The sequence below is a fragment of the Coturnix japonica genome, chromosome 2 (assembly GCF_001577835.2).
Source record: "Coturnix japonica isolate 7356 chromosome 2, Coturnix japonica 2.1, whole genome shotgun sequence".
Lineage (NCBI taxonomy): Eukaryota > Metazoa > Chordata > Aves > Galliformes > Phasianidae > Coturnix > Coturnix japonica.
In genome coordinates, this window is record NC_029517.1 from 116,662,574 (window position 1) to 116,683,690 (window position 21,117).

General features: G+C 43.2%; 1 protein-coding gene across 5 annotated transcripts in view; it reads left to right on the forward strand.

Annotated features, from left to right (window-relative positions):
- GRHL2 (grainyhead like transcription factor 2) overlaps nt 1-16,444 on the forward strand; it is a 61,212-nt gene extending 44,768 nt beyond the window's left edge. For 4 of the 5 annotated variants that reach the window (XM_015856105.2, XM_015856110.2, XM_015856106.2 and 1 more), the window contains 5 exons: nt 348-379; nt 1,428-1,522; nt 5,696-5,781; nt 10,236-10,300; nt 11,504-16,444. In XM_015856105.2, coding sequence (XP_015711591.1) covers nt 348-379; nt 1,428-1,522; nt 5,696-5,781; nt 10,236-10,300; nt 11,504-11,618 — 393 coding nt within the window. In that variant the 3' untranslated portion in view covers nt 11,619-16,444. The remainder of the gene's footprint in view (nt 1-347; nt 380-1,427; nt 1,523-5,695; nt 5,782-10,235; nt 10,301-11,503) is intronic. The other variant, XM_015856107.2, reaches the window with a different exon arrangement.
- The last annotated feature ends 4,673 nt before the right edge of the window (nt 16,445-21,117 follow it).

The window sequence follows — 21,117 nt, forward strand, 5'->3', positions numbered from 1 at the left end:
TAAATACATATAAAAAGCTTTTGAGTGTGGTGGCTTAAGGATAATTTGAGTGATTAGTGGTTGATTTATAAAATTGTAGCATAAATGGAAGAATTATATAAACCAGAGGAGAGGACAATGTCTGTCAAAATACTTTGAAATATTTCAAATAGATGATATTCAACAGCAGTCTTTCAAAGCTGCACTTTTTGCTGACCGAAATTAGAACCGCAGATGTGTGTGTTTCATAGAAGATGGATTTTTTAACAGATTAAGAACTGCAAACCACTTGCCATTTCTCCCATTTGAAGTTACTTTGTTAAGCATGTGTCAGTGTTTTTGGAATAATTCCTTTTCTCTCCTTCTAGGTTTACTATAATACAGATGATGAGAGAGAAGGGTAAGACATATATTGTTTCATCACCTTTGCAGTTAGCAGTTCAATTTCACAGAATGCAGGCATAAAAATATGAAATAAAACTGATCCCACTCTCCCCTTCCCCCATGTTCTCTCATCACTAATGGTAGGTGAATAATTTGTGTAGAGAGCAGGTTTAATGTATAGCAGCTTTCTTTTCCTTTACGTGAACTGACTTCTTTTTATGCCTATTTTTTCTTACATTTCCATGTAGAACAATTTGAAGAGCTGTAAGGTTCAACGCAAGGTTAGGGCAATATATTTGATAATAAAGAGCCTTTTATGTAATGGTCTTCAAATCATCATAAAACCATGAATTGTTTAATGAAGCACTAAAATTCACTCACATTCCTGGAAGCTGTTTAACAGCACTTGTGTGTATGTGACAAATAAAGCAAATGCAGAGAAAACACCCCAATATCAGAAGAGAAAGGAAAGAGAATGGGAGATCCTGGGAAAAGACTGGAAATGGGAGCACTCTCTGTCTGGTTTCGAAGGGACTGGAAGAATTACAGAAAGTTTTTAAAACAGGGAGTCACAAAATAAGGACTTGAACGTGTGTGGCTGAAATTTAGCCAGTATTAACTGTGAGCCGTCCATCCCTCACGCTTTTCTAAGTTGGTTGAATCTCAAACCAACAAAATGCACTTCTCCCAAAAGAGGTGAATGCGTATGTATGTGTGAGTTCACCTCTTTACTCAGTAGCTTCTTCGTCACCAATTCTTCCAGCTCCTAAATACATATTTAAACAGTCAAGAGTCTTCAGTCTTTTCTAAATAATATGTCACACTGGACATATTATTTCCTGTCACCTGTCCCAGCCAGTCAGTCTAGGCAACTTGAGAGGCTTGGATTGTTTAGATATGCATCAAAAGCTAAATCCATGCAATTTCTGGTCTGTTACTTGAGTAGCTAGCAGGGTTTTTGCCAGAGTACCTTTGTACTTTGAGTCATAACTGCTGCTGTTGTCTCTTCCCTGTTGGTGGGAGCACAGTTTTCCATGACATGACCCCTGTTGTGTGTTTTCTAGTAGCAGTGTCTTGGTCAAGAGGATGTTCCGACCTGTGGAGGAGGAGTTTGGTCCATCCCCTTTGAAACAAATGAAAGAAGAAGGCCTGAAAAGAGGTAATGGTCAGTTCTTAGTGGTTAAAATGAATGCTCTGAGAGTCCTGCTCTCACGCAAGAAAAGATGCATCTGGCTTAGGCCAAGTCAGTTGTGTGTTGCTAGCACAAACATGGTACAGATGGGAGAAGATACCATCACACCAGCCCAGTACACAAGGTGGCACTTCAGCAATTGCTTACAGTGATGTAAAAGCTGGAAACAAAAGGAGACAGAACCATGTGCTGTCTCGAGAAGGGGTCAGGACACAAGTGTATAAGATGCAAAAAACTTAGAAAGTTTCATGGCCCTTGGCCAAACTACAGAGTTCACGAATGTTCCAGTAGCGAGTCTGTGTTTGTTTATTTTTAACTTTTGCTCATCTTTTCTGATCTGGCTGGGGTCACAAGCAATATGCAAGATGCACTGGGTCAGATACAGAGACATTACACAGGCAAGCTTGTGCTGTCTGCAGAATGAGATTAGCCTGAATGAAATCTCAGAACTTTTCTACCCAATTCAGAATGTAAGGCATGGAAAAACATCCTCAAGTTGACATAGCTGAATTATTTATGTTTGTTTCCCGTAACTGTTTTTTACTGCACTGAGAGAATACTACCACAGTTGCGTTCATTTCGTACACTCTGTCTGTCTAACCCATTTTCAAGTTCATATCAATGCAAGTTAACGTTGAATAACATTTAAACAGTGGTTTAGGTAGAGCTGTCGATTTTGCATGAAGATAAGGATGAATATATGGTGGTTTTGTCCACAAGATATGCTTTCTGAGCAGTAATTTACAATACGGAGTTATATGTGATAAAGACCTACTCTGCCACAGTTAGGCACTCTGGAGAATATTTGCCATTCCTTCAGTCTCATGAGTTCAGTCATGTAAGCTTATTGGAGAATCCTGGGATTTAACCAACCCACGTAGATCAAGCTCATGCATTTTTTTAGGTTCACCTATCAGTTGGTGAGACAACAGGGCAACAAGGTGTAGAAGTGAGGTTGTTTGTTCTCAGCTACATCACCTGTAAGACTCAACTTCTCGTAATCCTGTATTTGCAAATTTTCTCTGTTGGTGAGGGTAGTGTGCTTGAAACAAGGGAAGCATGCAGAATTACAGGATGGAGAGTGGTGTTTTCCTAGAATAAATGTAAACACATTCTTCCTTTAATTAATCCTTCAATGAATAAGATCAGTACTGACCACAGGCTTGCATCTGGTTGATTCAAGGCCTTGACGAAACTCACATTATCAGTCAGAGCTACATCAAATAGAAGGGGACAACCACAAGGACTGCGTAAAGAACTGTCTTTTACTGCAGTTTCACCTGGGTTTCCCAGCTGGAAGCCTGGAGAGGTGCCTGCAGGGAGATGATATTGTTTTGCTTTGAATATTGCTGTCCTTTGCTGTGTTTTAGTATTGTGCAGGAATTGCAACTATTTCAAGGGGAAGATGTGAAAGAAAAAAAAATGTTTTTCAGCTGGTGACAAAACTCTGCTAAATAATTAAATCCAGGAGAGGCACGAAGTCAGAGAAGCTGGAGGATGCTCTTTTCATATCCCTTTTCCTGTTCAGTATTTGTTGCAACTTGGACGATGCTGGCTGGAGGCCAGACCTCCTCCAGCACGGCCTTTGCTCTGGTGAACTTCCTGCCATCAGGAACCCTGCATCTGGGATTGTACCTATGGAGAGCTCCAGCTGAATCTGCCCACTTGACAATACTGTTTTTGCATTAATGCTCTGCTGCTTTTTCCAGGCCCAGCATTTCTAGAAGCTTGGGCTCAGTGAGGGGTCCAAGTACAAATGAAGAGCTGGAGTGTCAGTGTGTTGTTTCACCTCTGCCTCTTGGAGCTAAGTATCAAGGGGCAGCCCTCAAGAGAAAAGGGATCTGAAAGGGGTTGCAGACCATCAGTGAAACAAGTTCTGTATTCTTGCACAGATAGCTGCATCTATTTGAATGTATCTTTCATGTCCTTGGTCTCTGTGGAAAGTACAAGTGCCCAACACAGAAATGTAGAGGATGTTAATCTGCACCATCTGTGCAGATTTCAATGGAAGTTTCCCATTAATAATAAATCCAGCAGCCATGTTACAAATCAGGTTGGTTTTCAGTCCTGTCATTCTCAGTCTGTCATATCTCTTTTCTCTCTGGAGAGTTGTGTTAATCATTTCAAACCATTTTCTGTTCATAGAAAATGAGGTTTAGCGAACCATCCCTATGAATACATTATGTAACTGTTAGCCGAAGAATTGGTATCTGGGCAATCAATGAAAACTCCAAGTGCAGAAAAGGAAAGCCTGGTGACAGCTACCAGCTCTGCTTCCCTTGTCTGAAATGTGCCACATCTCCATTCAAGGATGTGTTGACAAAGTGCCCTGGTTGCTCAGAGTGAGGCTGGGTATTGGCCACACCTGGGCTCAGCTTGCCAGTCTGAGTAGAGGACTTCAGGTCTCATTATGTTCCTAGTTTCCTTTTTACCATGTCTGCTGCTGGTGTTCTGCCTTGGCAGGTTTGCCAATTGAGAGCCAAGCTTCTGACACTTTCAGAAGAGCTGTCTGACATTGTTCTACCACCTTCATATTTAAACCCCCTGTTGAGTGGCCTGACTTCCAGAAATCACCCAGATACAACAGCCTGCCTTGCATTCAACAAAAGCTGCTTACTGGTGTGGAGTTTTGTGAATCAGAGCTACTTATGAAGATAAATTTGTCACCTCTGCCTTTTGCAACTCTTTTTAACATCTAAAGAGCATTAGGGAGTGTCATGGGCTACACTGAAAGTCCAGGTAGTGCAGAGATTAGGAAAATCTGAATTTGCCTTACTCTGTCAAAAATAACTTGCTGCCTGATGCAAGATATTTTTCCCCCCAGTACTGCAGTCTCTGTCAAGGTGGCACGGAGGTGATGACAGTAGGTTCAGAGGCTGTTAGTGCTGGTTGAGCCACATCATCACACAAAGGTTTGCTGGGCTGCTTTGGCAACTGGAACAGAGGACAGTCTGAAGAACAGCTCACAGAACTGGGCTATTTTTCCCCATGCATCCGCTCTTTTTGTTTGCAGTGCAGAAGGATTCACAGGGGCCAGAATAATAGAGCACAAGGGAGACAGGATCTTAAGGCACTGCTGTCATCAGGAGTCATTTATAGAAAAGAGTGCTAGTGAATCAAAGATGGGCTTTTCACTCCTGATATGGGGAAAGAAAACCAACACCCCCTTTCCAATATGTTTACTAATCCCAGCTCTCTGTGTGTATAATAGTGATTCAAGCTGCCTGTTATCCTTGCAATGGATTCCTCATTCAACATAATATTCCCTGAGATGCCAAACACAGCAGAATGATTTAAAGCTGAGTGCTTGGTTTGTATCATGACCCCAACTTTAGCCTCAGACTGAGGGATTTTACCTCTTTTCAGACACGTTCTTAATTATTAAGGCTGGCAGATAGTTCAGATGTTTGAAAAGCTGGAAGTTACCGGACAGCCCTCTAGTTGCAAGAAAAGTATTACTGAAACAGTAAATATCTCAGTACAAGTAAAAATAGCATTTGACATGAGTGCTTGCTTATGCAAGTAGGAAGATCAAAACCAACCATGTTTTAACTACTGCTGTGAAATTATTTGTTCCTTTATATTTTGACCACTGTTTAATTTGCGACTCAAAGTTATCTCTGCTTCTCTGACATTCAAAAGGACTCTTTCAAATAGGTTCCAATGAACTGCCAAAATGCAGGCGAAAAGACTGCTACCACAGTCATGCAGAGCCAATTTGTGGCTAATACTTGTAAACTGAAGATGCAAAGAAGTGCTGTTATCCCTGGTTTTATAGACTAAGACATAAAACTGGTCTGAGCAGCCAAGTTTTAAGCCTTATTTCAATTATCCGAAAGTATTTTTTTGTTGGAGTTTCTCTTCTTTAAGTAAATGGAGATTTAAATTCCTGAACTCCTAGATTTCCCACATTTAATTAAATTCGCTGTGTTTTCCTTGTGTGTTTTCAAGGCAGCCATGGTGTGTCTTGCTGATGATAGGAAATTCCTTCCTTTCTTTTTAAGTGCAAACCATTTTCAGCATTTCATTTTATCTGTCACGGATCAATATTTGTTTTTCCTAGTCAATGTGGGGTGTTTCATCTGTTCAGTTGTCTGGACTTGCTCCAAATTTGACTTTTTTTTTTTTTTTCTTTTTCAGTGCTTTTATATGTGAGGAAGGAGACAGATGAGGTGTTTGATGCCTTGATGCTGAAGTCACCCACAGTAAAGGGGCTAATGGAAGCAGTAAGTATCCGATGTCCTTACTTTATCTTTCTTACTAAGAAAAACTTGAGACTCATATTGTGTTGCTGAGGTAAAATATAATAGACAGACTAATCTATTCTCAGATATAATGAAAGCATTTCATAAGGACTTTTTGGAGCACACCTCTGAAATGTTGGCGTGTTCTAAACTGAATGCTGTCAGCAAGTTGCTGAGATAAAATAGACTCACAGATCTGATTTATTGGAGAGCCGACCCTTGAGGAATGGCAGTAATTAACCAATGTTAAGGAAAGAGGGAAATAATAAAGACTCCATTTTCTGAAGTGCTTCTTTCTGAAGTGCCAGTTCAGAACCTGTTGAATCTTATCATGTGATGCTCATTGATGTGTTCAGAGCCATCTTTTAAAGAAGAGACCCAAGGATGCACTGTTTCCATGCACTGTTTCCATGTTTCCATCTGGCTTTTGTGCAGTGCTGTCTCTGCACATAAGGGACAGATCATGAGCCAATGCAGACAGGTCATTCATACTCCTGTCTCACACACCTTATCCAACCCTAGCTCCCAGTGTGACTTGCTGCAAGCCTTCTCTTTGTCAAGGTGTCTTTGACTTGAGTTTTCACTTGTTACATGTTATCTGTGATTGTGAGTGGAATTGTGTGCCTCATTGCTTAGGTAGGGAACTAATATAAGACTGACCTGTAGAGAGAAACTGCCTGGCCTGAGAAGATGGAAATGGATGAAAGTGCCTCTAGAGAGCTCAGCTGAGTGGTAGAAGTGTATATATTCATACTCTTATAAAATCATCAGTGTCTTGTAGCACATATCAAGCGCAGTGCAGTAAGGATTGAGTTATTTGGCCAGAAGTACAAGACAAAAAGCTCTTGTGGTCTTGGAGACAGTCTCAAGCACCTACACAGATCAGGGTATCTCTGAGGTGAGTCAGCTGCAGGAATGGCCTGATGATTCTTTTGCTAAAGCTGTTTGTTAGTGACTACAGAATGCACATGTATAATAATAGGCAGGCTTCTCTTGAAGGGGTTGCAATCTGATTCATGGTGAAACTGGAACATGATTGTATCTTGTCTTTGTATGAAAGTTAAAAGTAAGTTTTAATCCTTCCATAACCCTTCATGCTAACATGAACATTTTATTTTCAGTATTCTGTGCCTCTTAATGTCGGTATCCAGATACTCTGTAACATAAAAATAAAGCTGGTCCAGAAACAAGAGAGGTTTTCGTGTACTTCTATCAGCACAGCTGTTAACTCAGTGGCATGTTTTCAGCACCAGAGAAATCTGATCTGTTGTAAAATGTCGCAGATCACTGGAAGGAATACATTCAGAAAATTTTAATTCTCTTTGGTAGGATATAGTGGATAAGTGCATGCCAAAAAGCTGTCAAGTTATGTACTCTTAAATACTTTCTCTGCAATCTTTTCAGCAAATAATGCAATTCTGTGATTGTACACATCCTAAATATTCAAATCTAAGTTCAGTGCAAGGATTCAGGAAGCTGAGGATCTGGTGACTGACCGGTTCCAAATCCTGCTTTCAGATTCATCCGTAGTCAGGTTAACTCTCTGGATCTCGGTAGATGCAGTAGTCTAACATGACTGAGGATGATCTAAACTGGGAAATACAAGCATCTTCCAGTGTCTTTCTAAAATTGAAACCAGCTGAGTTCAACACAGCTTGCTTAGACCACAGGTTATGGTACTTGTCTATATATGTATTCTTCCAATCTATGTAGGGCAACAGAGAAGACTGCTCCATAGGAATAAATTGGCAGAGATATTTTCCTGCATTCCTTGACCAGCCCAGGTGTTGTCTTTTGTGTCACAGAATCACAGAATTGTAGGGGATGGAAGAGACCTCCAGAGGTCATTGAGTCCCATGCCAAAGCAGGTTCCCTACACCAGGTCACACAGGTAGATGTCCAGGCGGGTCTTGAATATCTCCAGAGAAGGAGATATTCACAGCCCACCCTGGGCAGCCTGTTCTAATGTAATCCTGACTTGAGCAGAAAAAGCAGTTCTGGTGGCTTGTACAATCAGATGTGTGCTACGAACAGAGTTGCCATGCCAGGGGGCTGCAGCCCAAAGGGAGAACAAGCCTGTCATTTCAGTACCATTCTGAAGGATGTCCCACAGCTTCAGGCATCCTAAAGGAAGTAGAGAATTCTTTGCTCAGAATATTTCAAAATAGAGTTGATAAAGGAAAATATTCCAAATAAAGATATACTTTGTTACTGTATTGTAGCATGCTTGGGATCAGATAAAAAAAAAAATTCTATTATATATGGAGGTTGTTAGTTGCGTTTTTCTCCCCAAGCTGGCAACAAACCTGTTTCAGAAGAGGGTGTTAAGTGAGATGCCCTAGCAGATGCTAGCTCTCTGCTTTCTCAGATTCTGCATTAGGACTTAGCACATTTGTACTGGAGACTTGCTTTCTGAGCCTGTGAGTGGGAGGCTTTCCCATTCCCCTGCTTGAAGCCGTGCTTCCACAGCTCACCATTTAGTATAATTGGTTGAATCCTTAGGGGTTCCTGAGAAATGTGCTTAGTCAGTTAGCTGGAAGTCTTTCCCAAAGCTCTCTAATCCCTTCATATCATATAAATCCCACACCTGTCACAGGCACTGTGACAAGCACGACTTTCTTGGCCCTATCACTCATAGCTTGTGTAGGAAGTGGTGTCCCAGGGTCCCAAACCACTTTGAGCAACATTTGATATGCATGAGTGTTAGGCATCCCAAGTATCCTAGGGAAGTTTGATGCTGGAATGTGCAGAATGCTGTATACTAACTGCTAGTAAACCTCCTTGAGAAAAGAATGTTTGCATCGAGTCTTCAGCTCTGATCTTTACAGTATCACTAGGCTTCAGAGTTAACATGCCAAAGAAGGTACAGCATTTCCTCATATTCACACAGGAGTTGTGACATTTTCATGTATCTCCAGCACCGTATCCAAAAGGGCAGTGAAACATGCTGGTGCGAGTAAAACTGAGGTATGGAGTGAGTGGGTCTGGTGAACTTACCAGATGCTCCTTAAATACATCATCCGCTGTTAGCCTCAGGTAGAAACTGCAAGCAGAGGAAACTGTTGGCAGAGTCCAGGTTTCATAGGCTCATCACATCTTGGAGTTATGCTGTACTTCCTAAATACAAAATTGTGTCTTAGACAAGATGGCAGTTATACAAGTATAGGTGATGTAGGAAGGTATAAGCTAATTAATTCTCTTAGCTGCCCCTGGCTGTCTTGACGGGAGCTGTGATTTAGGTTCAACCTGAGAATATTTGAATCTGTCCCTGGTGCTGAGTGTTATTCATTGCTTGCTTTTCATTTTCTGGTGCATAATTGCTTTCATTTACTTTTCCAAAATATGACTTTTCTCAATGGCAGTCTGAGCACAAAGGAAATGATTTCACAGTGACTGATGTTTGACAGGTTTTAGTGGATTTTTAATTGTGCTTTTCAGTTCTCTGATGCAGAAGAAAAGAGTCAGCTATTTATCTGCAACCTCGTTTAACCTGAGAAGAGCAAGAAGCTTACTTTGGTTAGCAGTAGCATACCACAGTTCATTAATCACTGACTGGAAGGTCCTTTTTTCCATAATTCTTCTGCCTCTTGGGACAATCCTCCTCTGAAGTGTGAGTGGTGAGGTCCATTCTCTCAAAGAAGAGTCGTAATTTGGAAAGGAAGCTCTTAGTTCTCAGGGACTTCAGTTCTATGAATGCTGCAACACAGGTTTGCTTAGGCCAAAACATTGCCATGAAGAGTGCTTGCTGATTGTGGCAATTTGTTGGCTAAATTCTTCATTCAAAGTTTTGCTATGTTTTCTACGTTATCGTGTGAGTGGATACAAAGGAACTGATTTTAAAAGTCCTTTGCCATGTTAACAGACTTCTCTGAGGCATCTCATCTTGCTATGGGTACATTCAGGTGATGCTTTGTGATCCAGTGTTCTGATTTTGCAACTCTAGCCTCCCCAGCAATATGCTCTGTGAGGTACCATGGCTTCCCACAGGAAAAGGTATCCAGAAGATACTTTTCCGGCCAAAGGAGCGTCATGAAGGGGCCTATTAGCTTAACAGATGTTGGAACGCCATTGAGAAATAGTAGATGTCCTGTTGTGTTGCTGCTCATCTGCCTTTTGCCTTGGGTGAGGAGTCTTTGCTTCCATGAGTCCAGATAATCAGAGTAAGGAAAGGGAGAAAGATTGCTGAAATTCTCATATCTGTGAAAACTGTAGTCTCCAAGTTTTGGATAGAAACTTAGCATTTTTAATGAAGATTTCTAGGATCATTTCTCCATCAAATCATTCTTAAATATAGATACAGTGTGGTTGTGAAACACTTTTCTTTATAGTTCTGTCAAAGTTTGCAAAGATAATGTTTAAATTTCCTTGTGTAAAGGGAGAGGTGAGGCCGTGCCATTCCTCAGTAGTCTTTATTAATTTTCTTTTGATGATTTCAGATCTCTGAGAAATATGGGTTGCCAGTGGAAAAGATTGCAAAACTTTATAAGAAGAGCAAAAAGGGGTAAGTACGCTATAAGTAAACTAACTATGGCAGTCAGGGATCATGACTGTGCCTGGGGCATCACTGTGCTACACAGTATAAACACTTTTAGGAGACCTGCCCACACCCCTAAAATCTTACTGTCTATGGAAAAAGCAAACGGTGACAGAAGAGGAAACATCCAGCCTGTATCTGACCAGCATTCATAGGCTTACTGTGAAGGAGCAGTATTTATGTTTGGAAAATGTATTTGCGTAAAGCCTGTTTTATAGGTTTTATGCTTACTTAATAACATCATGGAGAGTGGTATGGGAAAGGCACAGCCTTTGCTGTGAATGGAGTTTCCCTGCAGCATTAGGAAGAAATGGGCCACTGCCTGAATCTGAAAGGCAGGCAAGCACAAGGGAGAGCGCTGTTTGCTGCAGGGCTTTCAGCTGAGTAAATTTAGACATGAGCATCACAGCTGTGGTTTTATAATAGCTGGGCTGCTATGCTTTATCATAAATCTGAATCTCTCTGTTTTATCTTTTGTTACTGCTAAATAACATCAATATTCTAGCAACATCATTTTTAGTCAGTCTTTCATTTTTGGCCCTAACTGTAACTTAGGACAATGTTTTGTCTGATGATTTCTTTTGCTTTTGAAAAGACAGGTGAAACTCGTTGTGTTTTGCTTCCTTCTAACACTGTTTCTAAGTGACGTGTTTGTTGGAAGAAACCCTTTATGGTAAAGAGTGAGGAAAACACTCCTATACACTTATATTCTTGAACCTGAGCTGAGTTCTGTGAGCTGTGTGCACAGCACCAATTCCACTGCTTTCCCGTGTCAGTGACTCACATCACAGAGGAGGAACAGCTTGTGTGGCATGGCTGGGGGGCAGAAAGAGATGCACTTGGGGGATCTGACACTGCACATAGGAAATGCTGGCTGGGTCTGCACAAAATCTGGAGTGCACCTGCAGGTGATTCCTGAAGTGGGTAAAGACCCAGCCCTGGCATGTATCTAACTACTTTCACAAGCTGTTACCTATAACACAAAGTCTAGAAGGGACTATGGGGCAGACCCTGATGATAATTTCCCATCTTGTCCCTGCACTGGCACGTTCTGGAGTTTCTTATTGTTTCATGTTGAAGTCAGTGGAGTGTATGCATGTGGTGAAGTGCATGGCTTTCCTTTTTGCTGTTCTGGTGTGTGAAAATACTGATTTTTGCCTTTGTCACCAGTATCCTGGTAAACATGGATGACAACATTATTGAGCACTACTCCAATGAGGACACATTCATCCTGCACATGGAAAGCGTGGTTGAAGGCTTCAAGATCACACTGACTGAGATCTAACCTCAGACAGAGCCCTCTCATAAAGAACCCACAGCATTTCATTCTTCTTGGAAAGCAGAAGATGCCTTTGGAAGTTGACAGGCATTGATCAGAGAAACTGTTACAAGACTGCTTTGAAAATATTGTCCATTCTGCACATGCACACCTACTGCATACGGGCTTGGGTTCGTCAAGCATGAAGCCACTCATTTTAACCTGGTCCCTTATTTATTACTCCCCACTCTCCACTGTACAAGCAGTTACCAGCCCCCAGATTTGTAACCAGATGACCCACTGCAAATGTGAAATGCGGCATTTTAGTCCATGCCTTAGTGTGGATGAGATCATTCTAAAATATGGTGAGGAACCATGCTGGTCCATTTTCAGAAATCTGATGTAAATCACTTTGCCAGTAGTTTTTTCCTCTTGCTAAAAACTGGTGCAGTGCTAAAGGTGGGGAAAGAGGCTGACAGAGTTCACTTGCTCAGACCGGTCCATCTCTCTAGTGTATAGTCTTGCCAAATACCTCTGGTAGTTCTCAGCATGTAGCAATGAGGACTTGTAAGTAAGGCGTTCAGCTACAAATGTCATTTGTAAGTAAATGGTAAAGAAACCATTTTAACCTTGTATATAATGTTTATAATATGCAATAATATATTTTAACTACTGTATGTGGGCGCGTTTATTGCCACTATGTTTTTGTACGTATTGGGTTTAGGGTTTAACAGAATTTTTCCTAGAAGATTAGATTTCTGCATTCTGTTAAGGAGTATGTACTGAGAATCTGATAACTGCGTCTGCATTTGTGCACTCCACCCCTGCCCACCCAGTTTTATACCAGAATATTGGAGCAAAAAGTGCTACAGCATTTGGAGTGTACTGTCACTGTGGGACCCACCTTTGGTTCCCAGGTCCCAAATGTGAAATGCAGCATTTTAGTCCATGCTTAAGTGTGGCTAAATTCATTCTAATATATGGTGAGGAACCATGCTGTACCTGTGTACTCCATCCAGCTGTCACCAAATCATAGAGGCAGCCCTGTGTCTGGTGTGCCTAGAGGCACACAAGGGATTTTTCCCTGGTCTCTTGGTGAAGTGAGGGCTCTTGAAATGAGCCTGTCTCAAACCTGTGGAGGAAAAGGTTCTTTCCCCAGCAAACTGCTCATTAAAGAATTCCTCTAGACTGCAAGAAACTTCAGACTCTTCTTCAGGGAGCTTGCTCTTGTATCTCCTTTGAATGATTCTGTTTTGATTCCTAGGACAGTTCAATGAGGTAAAAACTTGGGCTCGATGTAAATATTTTACAGAAACTGAAACAATTTTTACCAGTGCAAAGAGTGGCCCACACCCAATTTGCAGAGTTAGGCCCCTCTCACACAGGCTGGATCTGAACTGTGCAGTCACATCATCAAGTTCCATATCTGTCTCAGGAATTGAGAGAGAAAGGCTACAGACTAATCATACCAGGAAAGGAGTCTGAGACCTGATCATCCCCAGCACACGCAAACTTGGCACCTCTCTCTCTCCTTTCCAGTTCCTCTAGCTGTCTTAGATTGCTACTCACACAGTGCACAGTCCTGTGGTTTTCAGTTGTAAGCATTTCATTTCCCATGCATTGTGCGGGGATCCCATGAGACAGGCAGAAATGGGAGACCTTTCCTACAAGCAACCTTATTATTATTATTAACTTATTATTAGTTCTTCCTTCTAAAGATTCCTTTTTACTTAGTCACAGTATTTTTTTCATTAGCTGGTTAATGACGTAAAGAAACGCTGCTGACTTTAATGGGGCTCCTTCTCTAGTGGTTTGAGCTGTGGGGAGCTATTTACATCCAAGCAAAGCAGTTGGAAAAGCTGACCAGTCTGATTTGATCCTATTTTTGCATGAATTGTCTTGCGAGCTCTTGCAGTTTCTTAACTTCATCAGTGAGAGCATCCCATTAGAATCTGATCTTCAAATAGAAATGTCAGATACCTGTCAAAGCTCCTGCGCTACCAGAGCCTATGAAAGCTCTCTGCTATTTGTGTCAGGGCTATCACATTCAGCATCCATATGCATCTGGAAAGCAAAGTGTCTGTTTTGTCTGTCTTCTCTCCCTTTCTACTCATCTGTTGTGTGTTCTTTCTGCTCCTGATGCAGGTGTGTGTAGTAATTCCATTGTCTTTTTATGGATACATACTCCAGTAAAGATGCTTTTGCTACATTGCTTAAGGATGGACATTTTGGGAATACAGTGGATTTTGGGTAATTTCATTTATTTCTGCTTGGCTCAGATAAAAAGTCTTTGCTGACTTAGCCCAGTTACTTTTCCACTCCCAAAAAATAGGGCAGTTTTGGCAGGTGGCATTAAGAACTGGGGCCAGTACACAGAACTTGTGAGCAATGCTGTTGGTTCTTGTATTTATCTCTTATTTAATGGTGTTTGGGATTCCAAGGAGTTTAACTGAGATTTCTCAATTGGTCACGATGTCCCAGCAGAGGCTGTGAGCTAAGCACAGCAGTGAATGCATGCAGGATTTGAGCCCTGCTTCTGCCCCTATCAGTGCCTGTGGTGGCTGGGGTTGGCTTGTGGTGTGCTGCAGTAGGAGATGTCAGTGAGAATTTGAGCTTGACAGAGAAGGACGGGACTGTCCTGGCAGCACCAACACCCTTGTTAGTATTTTATTCTTGTATTACACAGAGGTAGATCTCTCTTCTTTGGTAATTAGAGCTAGATTCTGCTGCATGCTGCAATGTCCAGCTCTAAGGAGCAGTATCATAGAATCACAGAATAGCTTGAGTTGTAAGAGACCTCAGAGAACACCCATCCCCAACCCCCTGCCATGGGCAGGGCTACCACCCACCAGCTCAGGCTGCCCAGAGCCCATCCAACCTGACCTTGAGCATCTCCAGGGATGGGGTGCCCACAGCTCTCTGGGCATCTGTGCCAGTGCTGAACACCAGCTCCCTCAGCCTTTCTTCATAGGAGAGGTGCTCCAGCATCTTCACGGCCTCCTCTAGACCTATTCCAACAGTTCTGCATCTTTAGTGTACTGGGGGCCCCAGGCACGGAACCAATACTGCAGGTGGAGCATCATGAAAGGAGGGCAGAGGGGGACAATCACCTCTATCGCTCTGCTGGCCTCCCTTCTGTTGATGCAGCCCAGGGTACAGCCCTTCTGGGCTGCAAGGCACACTGCTGGCTTGTGGCAAACTTTTGTCCACCAGAACCCACAGTATAGGATCAGCAAAAGCTGCAGTGCTCCAGGAAATACTGGAGCTTAAGGAGCAGAGCTGCCTTTCCAATGCCATTTTAGGAGCTTTAGGTCAGGCACTGTCCAGGGAAGGAAAGTTGTTTCCAAGATTAACTGAAAGCTTTTCTAAATATATCTCTAAGTGTACAAATTCCTGGTCAGTAGCGAGAGAGCTGATCCTCCTGCCTTTAGCTCATTCTTACGGTCTCACTGGAGAAAGCAGGGCTGAAGAGGATGGGTAGAACTTATCAAAACACTAAGAATATGATGATCTTCATTAACTTTATTCATCTGCCAGGGCCAGAGGACTTTGTTTTTCTGCTCCATATGCCAAATGCATCACAAGCATCTAAATAATTGTGAAGAGCACATCACCCTGCACCCAGTCAGTTTAGTTACAGCATCAGCTGCTACAGAAGCATCGAACCTGTGAGCTGGTCATGGCGAGCTACAAACTGTCGGGGTTCACCACCTCTGAGGGTTTGTTTGTTGATCAAAATCAAGATATTGGTGCTGGGGAGGGGCCAGCACCAATAATGCAAACTTCTGAAGGAGGGACCCATTCAAAGGTCACAAGGAGCATAAAGTCTATTGTTTAAAGTGTATGTGTTGCTTTTGTTTCGTGAAGAAGACCGATTAATGCCGTGTCTTCCAAGTATGAAGTAAGATTTGGCTATTGTTTAGCACACAGGAACATCTTAGTTGCCTCCTTTTGTGGCACTGCTCTGGTTGTTTACTCAAGAGAACAAAACTCATTTCCTTTCTCATTTGCTTCCATACAAAGAGCGAGAGCAGTGCAGTGTCTGTAGATGCTGTGTGAAAGACTATGACAGAGGTGCAAAAGGCAGAGTAGCCTTCTAAGCTCTGGCCTTGGTTCCTGCTGCAGATTTGGCACTATGTCCGTCCATTTGATCGTTTGCTACGAACACCCAGATCTCAGTCTTTCCTTTTACACAGTCAGCTGTTTATGTCCCCTACATGTAGCACATCCTTGCAGCAAAGCTTTGTTGATGTACAGCTGTGTTCCCATCAAGGTATTTTGGAGGACTTTTTATCACTGGCTGTTAACTACAAAGAAAGTAGTTGCTTTTTCATTTTGTCCTTTTTTTTCCCCCCTTCTTTTTGTTCTTTCTCTTTCCCGTGTGTTCTCCCTCATTAAGTCCCTGGTCATTGGAATTCAGAGATCAAGAGCCCTTTTTTTGCACATTTTCCTCTTTCAGTCTGTGGATAGATTAAATGCGATCAATGAATTCAAACGATTGGTAAAAACTCAGCCCTCCAGCGGTCAGAGGAGCTGTATGTTGGTTGGTATGAAACTGGGAAGGAGTATTTTAGGGCCTTAAATGTAAAGCTCGTCAAATGTTTATATGCTCTTCCATCTCCTATGAATTGAGACAAGATACAAACGAGTGTTTGTGCCAAACTTTGTAACAAGCCCTCGCTCTGAGAAACAAACTCTGTATAAATAGCGTGCTTTTATATTAAGGAATAGCTCATGTAACTTAATAGTGTTGCAACTGGGAGAGGGGTTTGATAAACTGTAAATACAGTTATTTTATTTTTTGTACATTTTTAAGAAGGAAAAAAATAAATATTCCTGTGTATGAGATAATATTTCTGTTGCTGTGCCGTGGGGATGCAGTTCCTATGTGTGAACCCAGAAAATGTTCCAAAAAGAAGAAAGTAGGAATCTACGATACAAGAAAACAAGTGCAAAGACTGAAAAGAATAATCACTAAAAGCTGCATGTAAAAGCATGCACGTTTTCTTTCTCCCTCACCACTTTTCTGCCAAATACTGAAGTGTCAATGTGAAGTTGTCCAGCCTCAGTGGAAAGGACTCTTAGAGTGCTGGGACAGCGTTATCGCATTCATCTTAATGATTCAAATGCAAAAACTCTCAAGTGGAAGGAGAAAACTGATCTCAAACAAGTGGGTAAGAAAGAGGATCCCCCATGATGCACCAGATCTGGATCTTCAGGCAAAGTAATCAGGAGAAGAGTTGAACTCCCAAGAAGATTTAGGGCACAACCTCCCTCCCTGGCAGTCTATGGCTAGTCTAGAAAAGGCATAGGCTGGGCTCGAGCACCTCTCTCCTTTACAGGCTCCTCCATGTCAGCAGGGTTTTGCCTCAAGGTGCAACCAGAAGAGATGCAGTCACCTGCTCCCTTTGGTGGCTGGACTTTGCAGCCTGTGTTCATGTCACCAAGCAGAAGCACCTTGTTTAAAGGAAACTGGAGTTCTACAGTCAGTGGAGAGACACAGAGGTGGACATCTTTAATGTGGACATCTTTAATGTGGACATCTTTAAAGGTGAACTGCTGACTTTCTCCAGTCCTGATCTCCTGGCATGTTGGAGTGTCCTGGGAACCCAGTGGTAATTCTGACAGTAGCACCTTTGTGAGCACAGGGCACCCCATCTACTCACGCTCTGTGTGCCCAAAGCACAGATGAATACTGACCCATCCCTCTTCCAGTAAAACACTTTCATCAACCATTTTGATTCCCATGATTTACCTTTGTATTTTTTACAAATGAGAGCCCAGGAGGCAGAAACAGCTAAGCTGTGAAGGCAGCATGGAGCAGCCCTGTTGTGCTGCGGGGTGGCAGAGATCAGAGCTGATACCTCCTGCTCAGGGCAAGTCCTGACCAGAATGAGCTGCCATACAAGAGCCAACCCTGACATCTCCTTGTTTCCCAGAGCAGATTCCCAGGCCATGGGGGAAGAAGTCAATTCACCAGCAATCTCAGTGTAGAGCCTGTACTCCAGCAGCAACCAACAGGGCTGTGATGCCCTATTTCTTACATATTTCACAGATTGACCGGGCTCTTCAGAGTAATCCCATTTCCTGGGCGCTGCCTGTGATAGAGGTTTAATAATGTTTTATAGGAAGTCATTTTACTGAATGGCTCTTGAGATGTGAATGCTTTAGGGGCTAAGTGTCTGGAAGTGCTCTGCCTGATGTGAGAGGAGTGGCGAGAAGTGCTGCAGCAGGTGGGAACCACCGCAACTGCAGCAGTGCTCTGTGTTTCTGGGGCAGCTGGGTGTGCTTTGGCTGCCCCTTATCTGGGAGAGGGCAAAGCATTTCCCTCCTGGAGGGCTTGGCTGAAGCTTTTGAGGCCTACAGCTCGTGTCTCATATAAGAAGCGCTGATACCACCGTTTCAGGGAAGGGGCGGCTGGGGGTGAGGGACAGGGTCTGCACCAGAGGGCGGTGGGCATGGAACGGGCTGCACAGGACAGTGGGCACGGCCCTGAGTGCCGGAGTTCAGGGAGCGTTTGGACACAGCTCAGACACTGGGTTGGAATTTGGGCTGGGCCATTGAGCAGATGCTCCATCAGCCACCACCCTCTGGCCCCTTTCAAGCTGATATTAACGTGCTGTTTCACAAATTGGCTGGGTTTCATTAATCTGAGGTAGAAACAAGCAGTGGTCTCAGTTACCTCCCAACGGTATTTAAACTACTTTTAGCATCCCGGTGCTAATCCCAGTTCCAAATTTATCCCAGGTAAAAATGCGAGGAGCTTAAAGCAGATGCCTGTGGCTGCACGAGGAAACAGCCGCCCCTGGAGCCAGCAGCCCTCCCACTGCAACGTGCTGCCCGCACCCATGCATGGCTTAAGCCCTCAATAAGCTGTGGAAATTGACTTAGCTGGGCACAGCCTGCCCGTGGGCAGGAGGGGGCCGTGGAGTTCCAGGCTGGAGGAGAAGAACAGCACATCCACGTAGCTGGCTGCAGCAGAATATTTATTAGTAGGAAAGAACATTTAGGGGAATTCAGTAGGAGAATTTGCGTGAACCTTCAGTATCCACCGTACATTGGTTGTCATTGAGATTGTTCGAGGTTACATATTTATATAAGAAAACAAAATAATTCATATTTAGGTGCAATCAATAATTCCAGTATGAAAAAGCACCATGTCACAAAACAGTTTACAATACAAAATTCTTCAAAATCTAACATTTAAAAACAATATTTGTTCAACAGTAATAACAATACAGTAAAAAAATTCTTATTATTTCCCTTCAAACAATACTGCTTATATATTTTGGCACTGGAAAAGAAACTATCACGAACGCGCCTTTTAACCACACAATGCTGTTTTGTGAGTGCCTATATAACGAGGAAAAACATGCTTTTGAAGTCAGTCACTTTGTCGGGTGCAGTCTGAGCTGCTTTCTCCTTCGTAAAGTTAAAAAAGAAAGGAAAAGGGATCGGTAAGCTGCAGCATGTCTTGCCTTTTGGCCCAGGACAATATCGGGAGAAGCATCTCTCTCAGAGCCAGCCTTGCCCACAGGATGGGCACGAGGCCCCCTGAGCCTGCCCAGAAATGTGGATCAGAGCCCTCAGATGGACCTATCCCACAGGAACTGACCCCAAACTCTATGCTAAGCTCCCCAAGGAGATTCTGACCTCACACTTGCAGCTCAGGCTAACGTTTAACTAAGTTGCAACTTTAGTCCCAACTGTTGTCCCAATGCAGCCAGCAGCATCAACCCAACCAGAGGTGACGACAGTGGGGCTGGGTGCTGCTGGGAGAGACAAGGGCTGGGGACCGCCGTGTGGGCCTCACCTCTGCCCATGATCCAAAAGCTTGAGTCTGAGAGAGAGAGAAAGCCAGAAGCACAGACTTCTTGGGAAGTTTCCGCTCAGAACTGACCCTGTGAAAATGAGAATGCGGTACTACACGTCAAGCAACGGCGCCATGTGCAGCTATGGCCCTTGGAAAGGCTGATCCTAGTGAGCATGCAGTCCTTGGTGCTAGCTCTAAAAGCCAAACAAGAACAAAAAAAAATTATTTTCAATAGTTTTTACATCTTACATCAAAGATGCCACTACAAAAACACAATAGTATCACACGTCAATTAGTACAGTCTTAAAAATGCAAACCAACACTGGAAAGACTTCCATACATTCTGCATATCATATGTACAGAAGAGAAGAGCTTCTCGAGAGGAGAGGGCAGTCAGAGAGAGATCATCTTTGGGGTGTTTTTCTGAGGAAGTTGCATGATACAAATACATTTCAGCATAAGAAGACTTTTGCTGTGACACTAAGGATTCAGACAAGTCCTAGCTGGCAGCGAGCAGTGGGGACGAGGTACATGCTGGGCCACAAACACAGACATGGCCTTCTGCCACACCGTCTCCTATGACTTGGTCATCTGCTCTCCTTGTGGGGGTGGGGCTCACACGTCACTGCAAGTACACCTTCCTATAGCATGCAATGGCACAGAGACAAACCCTGAGCGCTGCCCACAGCCTTCCTGCAGGCACCACTGCCAGGTGTCCCTTCAGCCCTGCTGCCCGGTGAGCACTGGCTGGAGCCTCAGAGCATCACCGCAGGAAAACACGACAGAAGGGGAGAGAAAAGTGAGAATATCATGATAGCTATGAGCAACCATACATGGGGCACAAACAGTTTGAGACAGTCGTAAGAAAACAATGTGAGCCAAATTTATTGAACTCATAGTTATCCCTCTCCTTTCTGAGTTGCAAAAGTCTTTCTTAGGATATGTAGGTTTGCTTACAAGAATTCTTTTAGAGAGGTATTTGATTTTGCCAAGACACAGGACGTGCTGAACTCTGTGCTGCTGCAGTGAGTCTGCCCGTGGCAGCTTATTTAAAGGAGCGGTTTGGGGGCACTGGTCAGAGAGCTCTCCCCATGGCCATGAAATCAACGGGAATGGGACATTTGGGCTCCTTCAGCTATTGGCCACTCAATAGCCTCTGCAGCATCAGACTTATTTGTCCAAATGTACACAGCTGAATTTATATCTATTTAGTTTTCCATCCATGATGTCACCCACTGAGCAATATTTAAAAATCAAAAGATCAAGTGCTTCTGTCAGAATGTACTCGCAGCGGTCACCTCGGGTTCAAGTGCAAAATAGCACTGAATACACAAATAGAAACCACCAGAGTGCGTGGATGGAACTGGAGTGAGCAAGTGGTAGAAATAAGCATATTGAAATGCAATTCAGTCTTCGTGCAGGAAACTTGCCAACAAAAATAACCCCTATCTTCATTAAGCCCTTCAGTTTTAGTGGGCACTGCGAGCCCACCTTGCTCGTAATGCTCTGGCACCAAGACTTCTACCAGTGTAGTGGGTGAGCGATAGCAGGACTGAATTGGGGAGGTCCCAAAGTAAATAATAAAGCAAGAAAACAACTGAAACACGAATAAGGAAATCAACCAGAAAATGCCAAAGAAATGTGATCTTGTAGGGCACTCTAATGGCTCACATGCTGCACAGTGGCAACAGTGAGCTCCCTCAGACCCTCGTC